The sequence below is a fragment of the Stomoxys calcitrans genome, chromosome 4 (genome assembly GCF_963082655.1).
Source record: "Stomoxys calcitrans chromosome 4, idStoCalc2.1, whole genome shotgun sequence".
Lineage (NCBI taxonomy): Eukaryota > Metazoa > Arthropoda > Insecta > Diptera > Muscidae > Stomoxys > Stomoxys calcitrans.
In genome coordinates, this window is record NC_081555.1 from 106,519,215 (window position 1) to 106,536,658 (window position 17,444).

Sequence of the window (17,444 nt, forward strand, 5' to 3'; positions counted from 1 at the left end):
GTCCATACTCAATGACATGCCAGCATTGCCAGTATCAAATTTCCATCATTTTACATTTTCCAACACTTAAAACAGTGAAATAGTTTGCAACACTTGTTTGTGTTGGTCCATCTTCAATTTCTGACATTCATTCATTCACGCAAAAATGTAAATATACCAAAATCCAACAAATTCTCATAAAAATCATATAGTTTATAATTATTTCAATTGGCTTACAAGTGCTTACAACATTGTTAGAACATTGTATCATTACAGGAATGTTCTTCATGTTTGCTGATTCCCGATAGAACGCAAAAACAACATAAAAAAACGGGATAGCAAAAGTAGAAATTTGTGTATGTTTTCTTTTGCTGCTGCTGCTGCTGCTGCTCTAGGAAGTGCGTGTGTGTGTGTGCGTCAGTGATTGCTGATAGATTGCAAAGGAATTCCATACAAAAAAAGAAGACGGTTGTTAATAGTCCGCTCGGCGTTCTTGTTGGATTTATTCAAGCCTTGGCTGCTATAAACACGGTTGGCTTCTCTTCAGACGCAGTTGGAAGGAAGTAAAGAGGTATAGATTAGAAAGCCGAGAGCAAAACAAATTCAATTTTTTTTGTGTGTGGCTCTGTCGCCAGCAAGCGCAGGCAGGCAGGCAAACAAATTTTGCAAAGTACACGAACAGCGCCCCATTTATGAATTGAAAACTGCTGAAAGGCTGACGCAGCAAAAGAAGAAGCGACCCGTGGCCGTTTAAAGTTTTGGTGTTTTGTTTTAATCATCGCTTCATCATTGTCTATTAGTGGACGACACGGAACGGTTGGGTTTTGTTTGTGTGCGTTTCCTTCTTTGCGGCAAATTTGCTTAGAAGAGGCAACGGACGTTTGTCATCAAACGCAGAACAGTTAAAGCACATTTTGCTTATTCCAACTTCAAGGTGAGTAGTAATATGTGGAAATGTTTTTAGTTTAATTTTTGATTGATTATTTCTTAAAGGTTTTTAAATTTTGAACATTTGTAGCTTCCAACATGACTGAAATGGATGCCAAAGCGAAACTTAAGCGCTTCTGTTACTTGGGCTCATTCCATCCCGTCTATATGCATTTGAGGGGACCCATTGCTGTTGAAAAATATTGGCCAATTGTCAGTGAGTTGGTTAAACAATTGAATGATGAAGTGATGCTGCCATTCCTCAAGGACATCTTAAATGACAATTCGCTGGTTCGAAGAGATGAGGTATGTTTTCTTTTTTTAATTGTTCAACTTTGACTATCCTCGTGAATGCTATTTAGACCCGCCTTATACGCCGCTCAATCTGTAGGGTCCCTTTTATAGACCTGAACCTCATGCTATCGATCATGAAGATCTAACCTGACGTCTCTGGGCGGTGAATGATTGTAAACAAAATGGGGATTTAAATGGCTGCCGCGATAATAGCCCTGTAGAGTCTGCTTAGGCAGAGATCCCTCCTGACCACATTGAAGCTGGGAAGATAGCCCACTCACTAGCTCTGCATACTATACCACTGACCGTCAGTTGTCTTATATGCAGTAAACGAGGTTTCTTAGTTGTTGTTGTTGTTGTTGTTGTTGTTGTAGCAGTTTATTATGTACTATCTTTCGTCTGCTTGATTCTGTTGAGTGTCAAGACCCAGGAACTCCGCGACTAAGATGGGGTGCGTCCACAGGGATCTGGGTCTGAGTCGAGTGGGTCTGGCCGGGCAGTTAAACAGGTGACGTGTATCGTGCGGTCCCTGGTTACAGTCGGGACATACATCTTGCACGTCGGCTTCAATCCTAGCTCTGTGGGAATTGAGGCGGCTGCATCTGCCGGAACGTAATTGAGCCAGAATCACTCTGGTTTGCCGGGGGAGGTCGATTTCTTCGGGTGCAATGGGTGGCGGTCGTACTCCAAGGACTACATTCACCCGGTAGCCAGTTAACGCGTCTGCTACCGTGTCTGCATGAATGTTGTTCAGACCCGCTTGATATGCCGCTTGATCTAGAGGTTCTCTCTTGTAGCGCTGGACCTCACGCTCTAGATCATGTAGATCTACCTTAAGGCTTCTGGGCGGTGGGTATCTATCCACAAGATGATGATTTGGATGATTTCTGCGATAACAGCCCAAAAGGTATTGCTTAGACAGCATGTAGTTATGTCTTCGCACTGGTAGGATCTTTGTCTCCTGGTGGAGGTGGTCCACATGAGAACTAAGGAGGCAGCCCGTCGCAGTTCGGAGGGCGGCATTCTGACAGATCTGAATATTATTCCACTGCGTGTCACAAAGCTGACGTGACCACACTGGCGCTGCATAACTTACCACAGACCGGCCAATTGCTTTGTACGTGGTCAACAAGGTTTCTTTGTCTGCACCCCAAGTGCTGCCAGCGAGTGACTTGAGGACCTTGTTTCTACTTTTGACTTTATTGCAGATTGCTGTGGCATGTGGGGAGAAAGTGTAGGAGCTGTCAAATGTGACGCCAAGTATTTTGGGACACTTGATGGTCGGAATCAATTCTCCATCGACCATCACAGTCAGCTCAGAATTCACCTCACGCGTATTTGTAGTGAACAGTGTGGCTGAAGATTTGGTGGCGGATATCTTCAGATTTCTTGCAGCGAAATATGAGGCAAGCTCGTTGAGGTAGACGTTCAACCTATCGCAAATGTCATCAATGGGTGGGGGGCCTGATGCCAAGATCGTACAGTCGTCCGCATATGATACGATCTCTATGCCGTCTGGAGGAGGTGGGATGGAGGAAAGGTAGAGGTTAAACAGAGCCGGAGATATCACCCCGCCTTGGGGAACTCCCTGTTTCACTCTACGGTGTTTTGACTTCTTATCCCTAAATTCCACAAATGACTGGCGGCCACACAGATAATTCGCGACCCAACGTTTAAGGCCTGGCTGGAGGGACGTGTTGGCGATGTCCTCAAATAATTTGGCATGGCTGACCGTGTCGAATGCCTTCGATAGGTCCAATGCCACGAGGACCGTCCTATCACATGGCCTGGGTTGATTGAAGCCACGGCAAATGTGTGTGGTGATGGCATGCAAAGCTGTTGTTGTGCTGTGCAGTCTCCGAAATCCGTGTTGATGCTCGGCGAATGGAAATTCTCCTACGAGGCTCGGGAGGAGTAATGCCTCAAGCGTCTTAGCCACTGGTGAGAGAAGGGAGATCGGTCTGTACGACTCCCCCAAACTCGGGTCTTTACCAGGCTTCAGTAGCGGGATCACTCTGCCCATTTTCCAGACATCGGGAACTATAAGAGTGTTCAATGACAGGTTAAGGACAGTGGTAAGGTACTCAACTCCAGGTAAATCCAGATTCTTCAGCATCAATGTAGAGATTCCGTCGGGGCCCAACGCCTTGGATGATTTGGCGCCACGGATGACATTCGTAACTTCGCCCACGGTAAATTGTGATGGCTGTTCATCGGCTCGGAGACCACGAATACGGCGAATGGCTCTCCTCCTTGCCCTGTCTCTCTCGGGATGCACGATAAATTGACGGTTGAACAACCTGGCGCATCTCTTCGGATCAGTCACGGTTAACTCGCCAAAAGTGACTGAGGTCCTGTCGTCCCGTCTACCGGGGTTCGAGAGAGACTTAACAGTGGCCCACAATTTGCCTGCACCGGTGCCTAAGTTACATTGCTCCAAGTGTTCCAGCCACAAATTCCGCTTATGTTCGTTGACTACCCTGTTTATTTCCAGATTCAGCTCGCTGATTCTGGGGTTAGCGGGGTCCATAGCACGAATCCCATCACGCTCGTCTGCGAGTACCACTGCTTGCGCCGGGAAATTGGGTCGCACTTGCGGTATTCGACCGGCTGGTATAAAGCGAGCGGCTGCTGCGTTGATGATGTCTCGGAATTTCCTCTCGGCCACAAGCACATCAGAGGGGGGTGGCAGTTCATTGAAGCGGCGATTGGTATACTCTCTGAAGCCAGTCCAATTGGCCTTCTTATAGTTGATGAACGTTCGGCGCTCAGAGGTTATGAAGTCGGGTGGTCGGTCGATGGTGAGGATTATGGGGAGGTGGTCTGACCCCAAAGAGATGACGGCTTGCCAGGATACGTCACTCAGGAGATCAGGGGATGCGATTGAGATGTCTGGCGAGCTGCTGCACCTCCTCGTAATCCTAGTGGGGGCATCCTCATTCACCGTGCAAAACGTGGAGCTATCTATCTGCTCTGCCAAAGCTGTGCCACGCTGGTCGTTGCCTAGGGGAGAATGCCATGACGAGTGATGTGCATTGAAATCCCCCAGAACCAGACGACTATGGCCAGATAGCAACCCACTTATGTCGGGGCTGTAGGCCTGGCCATTAATCGGGACACAGCTGCCAACCGGCGGTATATACACGTTGTATATCTCTATCTCGGCAGTACCAGACTTGACTGCTACCCCCATACATTCCATGTATGGGTCACTAGCGTCAAGCGCAGGCGAGATAGGTCTATACTGCACGGAATGGTGTATAACGAAGGCCAATCCCCCACCTCCATTCCTTGAGCGATCCTTACGTAGCACATTGTAGCCGTGACAACTGTGCAAGCTGCAGGTGTTAGTCAGCTTTGTCTCCTGGATCGCTGCGACCGATATGCTCTTCCGACTCATAAAATCCACAATCTCATCAATCTTGCCTCGCAGTCCATTGCAGTTTAACTGCAGGAACGATACATTCCTCGACACTGGCCTGGCAATAGTAGGGCTAGGGTGCTGTCTTTGCATAAATTGCCGTACGGGAGAGGTCGGGGGGGTCACATAGTCCGACGACGAGGACGCCGAAGGCGACGACGGCGACGCTTGTGACCCACTGCTGGCTGTGTTCGCACAGCACCTAGCGACATAGCCAGTATGACTATACTCCCGTAGCGAAGTTAGGCCAGAGCAAGAACGGAAATGTACCCACTCCAAGCACCTGTTACACCTCACCGACACTGACCGATGATGAAGGCGGTTCTGGCAAACGGAACAGAACCAGGGTCCGGGGTTCTTTTCAATCCCGGCACGGACCAAAAGCATACGGAGAAGGCACTCCGGGATGTGCCTCTCCCATGACGAAAAAAGACGAACACGTACACTGAGGCGGCAGCCCTTGCCGATGAAGATTCCATCGGGTCAATCCGGTACGTACAACCGGCTGCCATGGGATTGAGGTTTCTTAGTGAGCTCTGCAAGTGATACGAGTGGTTGTAACCACATTTTCTGGTGTAGGTGGTCCAGCTGTTGTAGGTGAGCAAGCTCGTTCTGGTCTAAAAAACCGTTCGCCGCGGGAACAGAGTGGCCATTGGTTATTTAAAGGTGCCAATAACATGCCTTGTCATATCGAGCATCACAGTCACTCAGTAGACACCCGACCTCTCCCTGAGACTCTCCGCTCGATAACGCAGATTGTCCACGACTACCGTTGCAGCTACTCCGTATGGAGCATTCCACTATCCGCAACTCGTGGACGCGCCCGGTAGCTCGCAGCTCAGCTTCTCGTGTCAGCAAAGAACACCACACAGATCTGACCTCAAAAATCCAGCTTGTGAAGTGCACACAGCTATCCCGTGCCGGAAGTGATGCCAGTCAATGAGTGAAGGGCGTTCTATCTCAAGTATTTCGGGATAGTGGGTGTACGTAATAGAACTGCCGTCGGTTCTCCTATTTAGCTTCCAACGTTCTTCCACTGTCTACGTTGTGCACAATAGGTGGCTGATGATTTCGTGGTGGATATCTTTAAATTTCTTAGAGGAAATAGTGGGCGCTGCATAATTTACCACTGGGCGGCCAATTGCCTTGTACGTGGTCAACAATGTTTCTTCGTCAGCACCCAAGGGCTGCCGGCAAGTGACTTGAGGACCTTGTTTTCTGTTTTCTGACCTTATCGCAGATTGCAGTGGGATGTTGTTGTTGTAGCAGTGTTGTACACTGTGGCGGCAGCCCTTGCCGATGAAGGAATCCATCGGGTCAATCCGATACGAACAACCGGCTGCCAAGGGATTGGCATGTGAGGAGAATGTGTAAGAGCACGGGATAGCGGTAAGCACCACACAAGCTGGAACTTTGAGGTCCGATCTGTGTGGTGTTCTTGGCTGTCACGAGTAGCTTAACTGCGAGCTACCGGCCCACAGGTTGCGGATAGTGGAGTGCTTCATACGGAGTTGCTGCAAAGGCAGTCGCGGACAATCAGCGGCATCGCGCGGAGGTTCTCTTCTCTGAATGCCTATGACGCTCGATATCACAAGGCGTGTTATTGGTGCCTTTAAATAACCAATGGCCGCTGGAACATTGAGGTCCGATCTGTGTGGTGTTCTTGGCTGTCACGAGTAGCTTAACTGCGAGCTACCGGCCCACAGGTTGCGGATAGTGGAGTGCTCCATACGGAGTAGCTGCAAAGGCAGTCGCGGACAATCAGCGGTATCGCGCGGAGGGTCTCAGTGAGAGGCCGGGTGGCACCGGCTCTTGCACAAATACCGAGTGCCTATGATGCTCGATATGACAAAGCGAGTTAAAGGCGCCTTTAAATAATCAATGGCCAACTTGTTCCCGAGGCGACCGGTTCTTTGGACCGGAACGAGCTTGCTCACACAGGAGCTTGACGAGGATCGGCACCTCCACATGAAAATGTTGCTATAACAACAACAACGCCAAGTATTTTGGGACACTTGATGGTCGGAATCGTTACTCCACCGACTATCACATTCAGCTCCTCATGCGAGTATGTAGTCAACAATTTGGCATATATCTTCAAATCTCTTGCAGCCAAATAAGCTGCAAGTTCGTTGAAGTAGGCGTTCAACCCGTCGCAGATGTCAACAATGAGTGGGGACCTGATGGCATGAATATACAATCGTCCGCGTATTATAGGATCTCTATGCCGTCTGGAGGGGGCGGAATGGAACATAGAGGTGAAACATTGCCGGAGATTTCAACCCACCTTGGGGAACTCCCTCTTTCTCTCTACGGTGTTTCGACTTCTTATCTCAAAATTCCATATATGTTGGCGAGGTCCTCAAATAGTTTGGCATAGGTAACTGTGTCGAATGTTTTTGATAGGTCCAGTGCCACGAGGACCGGCTTACCACATGGCCTGGGCTGTTTGAAGTCACGGCAAATGTGTGCGGTGATGACATTCAAAGTACTTGTTGTACTATGCAGGCATCGACATTCCATGGTGATGCTTGGCGAATGGAAATACTCCAACGAATCTTGGGAGGAGTAGAGTCCCTCAAACGCTTTGGCTACTAGTGAAAGTGAAAAAGACCAGAACGGTCTGTACTGGGTTTTTTTCCAGGCTGCAGTAGCGTGTGGATTCCAGTCTGCAGTAGATTGTTCAAAGACCGGGTGAGGACAGTTGTAAGGTGCTCGACTCCAGGTAGATCCACATTCTTCAGCTTCAGTGCAGAGATTCCATCGGGGCCCGACACCTTAGATGACTCGAAGCCAGGGATGACATTCGTAGCTTCGTCCACAGTAAATTGTGATAGCTGTCCATCGACTCGGAGACCACTCATACGACGAATAGCGAATAGCTCATAGCCTCGTCACTCTCGGGATAATGAATTTATTGAAGGTTCAATAACCTACCGCTGTCTTAGTTACAAAACAAACAAAGGTGCACATGTATAATCCATTAAGAAACATGGGTAAACTTCTCTCATATAAATGAGTTTTAAGCTCAACAATAAGTGTCTTCCTTTTTATAGCCTAGTCCGAACATTATCTCATCGGGACAATCCGGTCCAATAAACAAATTTTAGTCGAAATGTGATCTAAAAAAATTTGTCTAAAATCAATTTCGTCAAAATTTATTACTCTTTTCTTCGAAATCTCATTTCAAATTAAAAAGTCGTTCAGTTTGGTTTAAATTATTTCAAAATTCAATTTTTATAAAAAAAATTTCATCGAATTTGGAATTTTTTTTGAAAAATTCGTCGAAATTTGTTTTCATAGAACATTCTTTTAAATTTGTTGTTTTTGTAGTCATATTTCCGTATGTTGAGGTAGCGATCAGTCCTTGTCAAGCTCTAAGGTGAGCAAGCTCGTTCCGGTCCATGGGACTAATTTAAAGGCGCCTTGTCATTTCGTGTGTAAATTTTTTCGTAATTTAAGTCGAGTTTTTTTTTATAGAAAACTCGCTGAACCGGGCCCGCTCCGATTCACCTTTTACTTTATATGGAACAAAATTACCCTTTGAATATTTATTTTCGACAATTAAAGAGCTTTTAGTTAAATACCATGCTAGGAAAATAGTATATGTATACCGCTTGACTAACAGTATAACAATACAAATGCCTCTTATGAATTCCATATTATCTTTATAAGCCACCACTGAAGGAAGGGGTATATTCGTTTTGTCATTCGGTTTGCAACACATCGAAATATCCATTTCCGACCCTATAAAGTATATATATTCTTGATCGTCTGTCTGATGAAATCATGCTAGAGTCTTTAAAAATATATATATTGAGTTGAAATTTTGTACGGATTCTTGTTTTGTCCATAAGTAGGTTAAGTTCGAAGATGGGCTATATCGGACTATGTCCTGATATATCCTCCATATAGACCGATCCGACGATTTAAGGTCTTAGACTCACAAAAGCCATATTTATTATCAGATTTTGCTGAAATTTGGAACAATGGGTTGTGTTAGGAATTTCGACATCCTTCTTCAATTTGTTCCGGATCGCCATATAGATAGATGTCTCGATTTAAGATCTTGGATCCAAAAAAGGCGTATTTATTGTCCGATTTTGCCGAAATTTGGCACAGTGAGTTGTGTTAGGTCCTTCGACATCTTTCAATATAGTTGCCATATAGACTGATCTCTCGATTTAAGGTGTTGGATCCATAAAAGGCGCATTTATTGTCCGATGTCGCCGAAATTCGGGACAGTGAGTTGTATTAGGGCCTTCGACATCCTCATTCAATTTGGCCCAAATCGTCCCATATTTGAATATAACTACCATATGGACCGATTTCTCGATTTAAAGTTTTGGCCCCCAAAAAGACGCATTTAAAATTTAAAAAAGTCGCAATTAATGTCCGATTTCGCCGAAATTCGGGACAGTGAGTTGTGTTAGGCTCTTTGACATCCCTCTCCAACTTGGCCCAGATCGGTTCATATTTGGCCCCCCCAAAAAGACCAACAAGTAAAAAGCCGTGTACTTCGGCCGGGCAGAATTTTGGATACCCCAACCTCGGGTATATTAGTAAAACACTTTTCGTCATAATCCGGTGAAAAATTTATAATTTATGTCCACGTAGCACAGCTATTTCGAAATATGGTCCGATTTGGACAAAATTCGGCACGGACAATGAGTGGTATAATAAGTACAAAACATTGTTCAATTTTGTAAAACAAAGTATTGGTCTTTTAGCTATATCCAAATATAGACTGATCTGAACCATACACGACACGGATGTCGAAAGGCCTAACGTATGTCACTGTGGCAAATTTCAGCCAAATCGGAATTTTCGTACCATAGTTGGCACAGATGTTGCAAGTCATAATATTGGGTTGCCCAAAAAGTAATTGCGGATTTTTTATGTAGTCGGCGTTGACAAATTTTTTCACAGCTTGTGACTCTGTAATTGCATTCTTTCTTCTATCAGTTATCAGCTGTTATTTTTAGCTTGCTTTAGAAAAAAAGTGTAAAAAAAGTATATTTGATTAAAGTTCATTCTATGTTTTATTAAAAATGCATTTACTTTCTTTTAAAAAATCCGCAATTAGTTTTTGGGCAACCCAATAGAACACTACATGCAAAATTTTAGCCAAATCGGACAAACATTGCGGTTTCCAATGGATCAAGAAGACAAATCGGGAGATCGGTTTATATGGGAGGTATATCAGGTTATAGACTGATTTGAAAAGTAGCGAATGTTCACATCCGCTAAATCAGACAAGTTCTCAAAGCAATGAGTGAACCTCCTTCTGACTACTGCGGAACACACACAGAAGTTGTTCTATGGTCTCTTCTTCTTCGATGGGCTCACAGCTTCTGCAAAAGTCTTTGCTGGCAACCTTCAGTCTGTCAGCATGTTTTCCGATTAGACAGTGACCTGTCATGACGGACACAATGTTCTAGCCAATGACAGCAAAGCGGCAGACCTCTTCAAGTCTAGATTAGGCCACATAGTTTTGGAATTCTCACAGCCACCTCTTTCTGACCATTTATCATTCGTTGTTCTTCGGGCCTGGTCCTGAAAACTAAGCGTACATGTCGCTAGAGGCATACCCACAGATTCCAGTATCCCTGGAATGTGTAGGGTTGTTCCTAGTCTCGCAAGCTCATCCTCTTTACAATTCCCTGGGATATCTCTGTGGCCCGGCACCCAGAACAGGTGCATTTTGAACTGTTCAGTCATCTCGTTCAGAGATTTGCAACAGTCGAGGGGTTTTTGTGTTCAGAAATACGTTCTTCAGGGATTTAATGGCTGTCTGAGAAGATATTTATGTCAATCGTCGTAATGACATTATATTTTAGCCATTCCATCACTTCTTTAATTGCTAGGATCTCCGCTTGATACACACTGCAGTGGTTGGGTAGCCTTTCCGATATGACCAGTTCTAGATCTTTAGAGTATACTCCAAAGCCCACCTAGTCGTTTAGTTTGGAACCATCGGTATAGAAGTCCATGTAACTTCTGTTACCAGGGATATCGTAGTTCTTATCGGTTCTATCAGGAATAGTGGTACAGTACTTTCTATCAAACAGCGGCTCAGGTACGGTGTAATCCACACTGCCTGGAACTTCGTATATTGTATCAAGGATAACACAGTGTCCGTAGACGCCCCATGACCAATAAGAAAGCTCCCTTAACTACATGGCAGTGATCGCTGCGATTTGTCTAGCCACAATGTCCAGAGGCATAAGATGTAACATTAAATTCAGTGCATCAAATGGTGTCATCATCAGTGCGGCGGTGATGCACAAACAATCCATCCTTTGGATCCGGTTAAGTATTGAGCAGTAGGTGGACTTTTGAAGCGCCGTCCCCCACACCACAACACCATATAGCATTATAGACGTGACAACTGCAGTATATACCCAATGCATGACACGGGGTCTAAACCCCAACTTTTGCCAATGACTCTATTGCAGGTGTAAAGGGCAAGATTTGCCTTTCTTGCCCTTTTCAAAGTGTTGGATTTGAAGTTCAATTTCCTGTGCAGCAATACAGCCAGGTATTTTGTGCTTTCTGTAAATGGAACATTCTCTCCTTCCAAGGAGACAGGTTCCACTGTAGGCAACTTGTATCACCTGATGAAAAAAACTACTTCTGTCTTGCACGGATTAATCAATAGTAAGTATCTGTGCAAAATTTCAAGCGGCTAGCTTTACGCGTTCGATGATTTCGGCAGACGGACATGACTAGATCGACTCAGAATGTCGAGATGAACCAGAATATACCTACGTTATGGGTTCGCAGATCAATAATTCAAGGTGTTACAAACGGAATGACTAGACTAGTATAACCCCATCCTATGGTGGTGGGTATTAAAACACTTAGTCTAGCTGGTTAATCCAACAACAAAATGAAAATTTTGTGATATATATTTTTTAATTTTTTTTTAGAAAATTTTATTTTATTTTTATATATTTTTTTTGATTCTTGTAAAAAATACTAAAAATGTCCACATACTATCTTTTCCCCCCATTTGCAGGTTTTGTTTGTGTATGCCGTCTATCTGGCCTCCGAAATCGACATCAAATGGAAGACTACGTTACGCATAGCATTTGCTCCGCTCATGCGCACCGATGATGATCTCTTTTTGTTTTGTGACCTCTCAATGCGCATAGCCAAATTGCAGAATCACAAGGGATTTTCGAGAACAGTGCGCAAAGCCATTAAGGCATGGTATGAAATGCAAACACCCGATGCCATACGAACAATGTGGATGGCACATCGAGGTTTACATGGTTTCACACATAAATCTCTGATAAAATTGTGTCACATCTCCGATGGCACTTTGGGTTCCACAACTGTGTCGACGTTGTTCTTTAAGACTTGCACCGAACTGCTTAAGGAAACCGAAACCGAAGCTAACGCCGTCGGCACTCCACCTGCAATGGATAATGCAACAGCCAATGAAGGGGGAGTATCCACCGATACCAATGCCAATGAAACTAAAGCCAATAATTTGAATAGCCAATCACAAGAACAACAACATCAGACTAATACTCAACCACAACAAACAACCACTCAACCACAACAACCAAACCCACAACCACCACAATCGAATGCAACTTCAAATCCACCAACTTCTGAAGACTTAGCCACTGCAGTTTCCAAATTGCGCATCACCAAGAAAAATCATGATGCCTTGAAGATTATACGCAAATACAAATTGCCCTATCAACAAGTTCCTGGACACTTTTTGAGTTATGCCCCTATCATGGCTCAGCTTATACCCACCATGTCCTATATGCAAGTGCTCAAGTGTTGGCGCCGCATGGGTCAAAACAAACACTTGGAGAATCAAAGAATTTTCAAGTTGTGCAAGGCTCGCCTGGAGAATAAAGAGTTGGCTCGCAAGACCAACGTTCATCCGGTGCACATTTTGATAAATATGCACAACATTGGTGTAATTAGTGGCGATATGTCCAAGTTGCCCTCCAAAAAGGTGGAATCCTATAAAATGGATTATTTGGACAAGTTGTATCGGGACTCGTTTCAATGGCAATCGGGCGTAGGAAAGCTACGCATGCACATCACCGTGAATTTGCAGAGCAACTATAAGAAAAGTAATTAATCGGTGACATAGTTGTTGTTGTTTCCCCCTCTAATTTGCTGTTGCTGTTTTTTTCATTTTGCAGAGTTCTTAAAGAACCATCGCAAGTTGACATACTTTGATGCCTGTTTGGCCTTATCATTTGGCTATTCGAAACGTGAGGCTTTGGTGGATGTTTTCCACTGGTACGAGGATAAAATGAAACTAAAGAAAATAGTCTTTGAAAAGGACTATACCACTCATTTGGGCTTTACCTCGTATGCTGTGGTTGAGGTTAGTTAGAAATTATGTCATAGCTCTCAAATGTTCGTTTTTCATTGTTTTGCTAAACTTGTTTCTTCCCTCTGTCTGTATGGCTGTGTGTACTCTTTCATCCTTTTTGTTTTAGAACCAAAAGAACAACCAACGTTTAGTCACCCCTATTTTGAATGCTTTGTCAAGCCAGCAAGTCTATGACGTATTCTTGTGCATAGTTCCAACGGCTGGCCGTGGTAATCCAAATCAAAATTCGGAGTTTCTTTGCAAGTTTTTGGACAAATATCGTGAAACAAAAAATCCAAATGCTAAGTAAGTAAATTGTGTTATAAGGATTTTAAATTATAATTATTAAGGTTAACATTTTTTCACGATCAAAAAATTTAAGTAAGTTTTATTGAAGAAGAAATTGAAAAAACATGGGTTTCTTAAAGCTTATGGTCTTTATTCGAATAAGTTCCACTACGCATTTGTGGCTGCGAGGTGTTGTTAAGCTATCTCTTCAACGGTATAGTCGAAGAGACGGTATAGTCGACGAGACGGTATAGTCGAAGAGACGGTGTAGTCGAAGAGACAGTATAGTCGAAGAGACAGTATAGTCGAAGAGACAGTGTAGTCGAAGAGACAGTGTAGTCTAAGAGATACATTCTTCAACAGTATAGTTACCGTAGGTGACTCAATTTACCCAATTCTATGGCAACCGGTGTACGTAAAGGATTGAACCGATGCACAGTGTTTGGGAAGATGCGACAAAAATTCTTTCTGGAATTTGCATTATTTGCTGTGTAAAAAACACTATTACAAAAAATTCCGGCACGGGATAGCTGTGAACACCACATATGCAGGAACATTGCGATCCATTTTGTGTGGTGTGTTCATTGCTGTCACGAGAAGCTTAGCTGGGAGCTACCGGGCGCGTCCTTAGTTTGCGAATAGTGGAATGATCCATACGGAATAGTTGCAAATGCAGTCGCGGGAAATCAGCGGTATCGAGAGGAGAGTCTCACGGAGAGGCCGGGTGGCATCAGCTCTTTCTTGCCTATGATGCTCGATACGACAATGCGAGATATTCGCGCCTTTAAGTAACCAATGGTCATCATGTTCCAGCGGCGATCAGTCTTATAGACCTATCAAAGCTTGACGAGGTCGCCACCTCCACATGCAAATGTGGCTTCAACAACAACACCGTCCCATCAGACGTACCCGTGGTTGAGAAGCTTTGTGAGACTTCATTAACGCAGCAGTCGGTCGGATGTTTTTGATGAGGCTCAATTTGCAGGCGCAGATAGCAGAAGTCATAGACGAGTGTTATGTGATTTTTCACATTAATCCTATTTACCCTCGACTCAGGGAGCTGAGACTGGAAGTCAATAGGAATTTATAAAAAGAATATTTGAAGCACTTAAAACTCTGCGACAAAGGTTGGGTGTGTCCAGAAGTATCTGAAAGTGAATCTATTGGGTATGGCTGGGTAGTTAAACAGGTAACGATCTGCACGTCTCGACACGGGATAGCTGTGAGCAGCATACATGCTGGAACATTGTGTGGTGTTCATTGCTGTCCCGAAAAGCTTAGCTACAAGGCGCGTCCACAGGTGGAATGCTCCAAGGCGCGTCCACAGGTGGAATGCTCCAAGGCGGGTCCACAGGTGGAATGCTCCATACGGAGTGGCTGCAACGGCTGTCGCGGACAATCAGCGATATCGAGCGAAGCGTCTCAGCGAGAGGTCGGGCGGCTCTTGCACAAATACTGAGTGTATCCTTATAGTGGTACCGCCCGGTTTCACGTATATTAAGGAGGTTTGAAGGTATTTTTCAAAAAATGTCGCTGTTATTCTGCATTTTGAACTTCTCAGAGAAAAAATATACAAGCCAAAAATTATCAAGATAGGTCCATGTTTTGACGTAGTCCGCATATAGCGGTACCGCCCTATTTTCCCAATTTTGAAGGGTTTGTCGGTATTTTTCAACAAATGTTGCTGTAATTTGGCATTTTGGCTTCTCAGAGGACAACAAATATGCCAACAAAAAATTGTCAAGATAGGCCAATGTTTTGAAATAACCTTCATATTGCGATACCGCCCGGTTTCCATTATTTTTTACGTTTCGAACATATTTTTCAACAAATGTCGCTGTATTTGGGTATTTTGGCTTTTTATAGAGCAAAAATGTGCAAAGTAAAAATTATCGAGATAGGTCCATCTTTTGACCGCTCGAATGCCAGTTCTAGTTCTTCCAACGATTTTTGGACACCAAATCCCAAAAATCTACACAATTGAAGATACACATTCATAGTTTGCACTTAAAAAAATCATTTAGGATTGAAGAATTAAAAAGGCATTAAGCAGGGCCGAACTTTGGATACCCACAACCAAGGCTAGCCACATTTCGTCAAAATTCTGTGACAAATGTAATGTATCAAGCTATAAAAATGGTTCAAGATCGTAGGGATGTAGTTGTTGTTGTAGGTGTTTGTTGTGTTGTTGTTGTAGCAGTTTGTTGTGTTCTATCTTTCGTTTGCTTGATTTTGTTAGTGTCAAGATCCAGGAATTCTGTGGCTAAGATAGGGTGCGTCCGGAGGGATCTGGATCTGAGTCGAGTGGGTTGGGCAATTAAACAGTTGACGTGTATCGTAGGTTCCCGGTTACAATCGGGACATACATCTTGCACGTCGGCATCAATCCTTGCTCTGTAGGAATTGAGGCGGCTGCATCTACCGGAACGTAATGGAGCCAGAACTACTTGCAATTTTGCAAATTCAGACATGACTGAAATACCTTTGAACCTAAAGGGGTATCGAAAGCGGCTTTGTAGTCAACAAAGAGATGGTAGGTGTTGATTTGTCCTTCTCGGTCTTTTCCAGGAGTTGGCGCAGTGTGAATATCTGGTCCGGGATGGATTTTGTGGGGCGGTGGGCCCAATTATCTCATTGGCTTAAGATTATAACCTTTCACACAGTATCTTGTATGCGATGGGTTTTGTCTCCTAGCTTGTGTAGGGGACATTGTATGCTGAGGTTATAACTTTTCGCACAGTACGCTCGAGAGTATCTTGTATGCGATGGGGAGGATACTTTTTCCTCTGTAATTGGCACATTCCGTCTTGTCTCCTTGCTTGTGTAGGGGACATAGTATGCTGAGGTTCCAATCAACGGGTATGCGTTTTTCTGCATACGCCTTATCAGCGTGTCGCCTCCGGTCTTAAATAGTTCAGCGGGTAACCCGTCGGCTCCTGCTGCCTTGTTGTTCTTTGGTCGGGTCACTGCTACTTGTACCTCATTTTGACTAGGAGGTAAACATTCTATACCAGCGGGTAACCCGTCGGCTCCTGCTGCCTTGTACTCTAGTCGGCTCGATGCTACTTGGACCCCATTCTGACTAGGAGGTAAACATTCTATACCATCATCCATCATTGATTGGTTCTGCGGTATCCTCTTTGCCGTCAACGTTGGACACTAGCAGTTGGGTGAAATGTTCTTTCCATATCCTCAGCATTCAATCTGTTTCAGTTACCAGATTTACTTCTTTGTCACTGCAGGGGGATGTGCCTGCACCAAAGTCAACGGTTTGGTGTTTAATTCTTTGTGATTAGAATTTTAATGGAATTTTGTTCTTAAAAAATGTTAATTTTTTCACCATATTCTATTACAGATTTATTATATTGGATTTGTTGCGTTTCAAACCATCCATGAGCTACTCTGAAACTCGCAATGAGAATATATTGGAAATTTGTGGCTTAGATGAGCACACTCCAGATCTTATACACAACTTTGCAACGCAGCGCTTCGAGTAAGGCGGCAGAGAGAGAGAGAGGAAAACGAACGCAAAAAAGGTATTAAAACGAAATTCGAATAATTAGTTTAAGGAAAGCATATATCGTAAAAAGTAAAATATTATCATGAAAGCGAATATTCAATTCAACTACGTACATACATACAAGCATAGGCATATATATGAACAATATATTAATATATTACATGCTTTATTCTTCTTCTTCTTCTAAACATATACTAATATTAAATGCTAAACAATATTTAGCGAAAATATTGTAGTTGTGCATAGATGCAAGAACTCACATACATACCCAAACCCCCACATACAGAGATATAAAAAGCCTGATGGGAATTTTTTTCGAATGAAAATTAAATTTTAAGATTTTCCCTTTTTTTACACTTGTTTTAAGAATTAGTTTTTCTTTATTTTTATTTTTTTTTTAAGCTTTAAGTTGAAAATGAATACAATTTTTTTATTTCATTTTACTATAACAAATGAAAGGACATTTTCTGTTTTTTTTTTTACCATTAAATACAAAAAATTTCGAATTTATTAATTTTGTTGAAAAGAAAATAAAAATCGAACACGACAAAATGATGATATATTCGTTTTACCATATGGATGCTAACATAAAAATCTATGCCTTATGATTAATGAAAATACGTACAGTACCGAAACAAAATATTATGACCACTATTATTATCAAA

General features: G+C 43.6%; 1 protein-coding gene across 3 annotated transcripts; it reads left to right on the forward strand.

Moving 5' to 3' along the window:
* Positions 1-87: 87 nt before the first annotated feature.
* LOC106086341 (RNA-binding protein Ro60) lies at positions 88-17,242 on the forward strand. 3 transcript variants are annotated; one of them, XM_059367789.1, is made up of 8 exons: positions 88-147; positions 256-913; positions 973-1,212; positions 11,643-12,723; positions 12,796-12,983; positions 13,099-13,277; positions 16,615-16,795; positions 17,002-17,242. In XM_059367789.1, exons 3-7 carry the CDS (start codon positions 1,006-1,008, stop codon positions 16,754-16,756), a joined length of 1,797 nt encoding a protein of 598 aa, XP_059223772.1. In that variant the 5' UTR covers positions 88-147; positions 256-913; positions 973-1,005; the 3' UTR covers positions 16,757-16,795; positions 17,002-17,242. The 3 variants fall into 3 exon arrangements, with proteins under 3 accessions (XP_059223772.1, XP_059223770.1, XP_059223771.1); XM_059367787.1 differs by having other exon boundaries at positions 16,615-17,242; XM_059367788.1 differs by having other exon boundaries at positions 998-1,212; positions 16,615-17,242.
* The last annotated feature ends 202 nt before the right edge of the window (positions 17,243-17,444 follow it).

Bases quoted from the DNA above. Each gene is read 5' to 3' on its own strand.
- LOC106086341 (XM_059367787.1), top strand. From the start codon at position 1,006: ATGACTGAAATGGATGCCAAAGCGAAACTTAAGCGCTTCTGTTACTTG. The intron at 12,984-13,098 runs GTTAGTTAGAAA...TTTTTGTTTTAG, and splicing joins CCTCGTATGCTGTGGTTGAG to AACCAAAAGAACAACCAACG. The intron at 13,278-16,614 runs GTAAGTAAATTG...ATTCTATTACAG, and splicing joins ACAAAAAATCCAAATGCTAA to ATTTATTATATTGGATTTGT.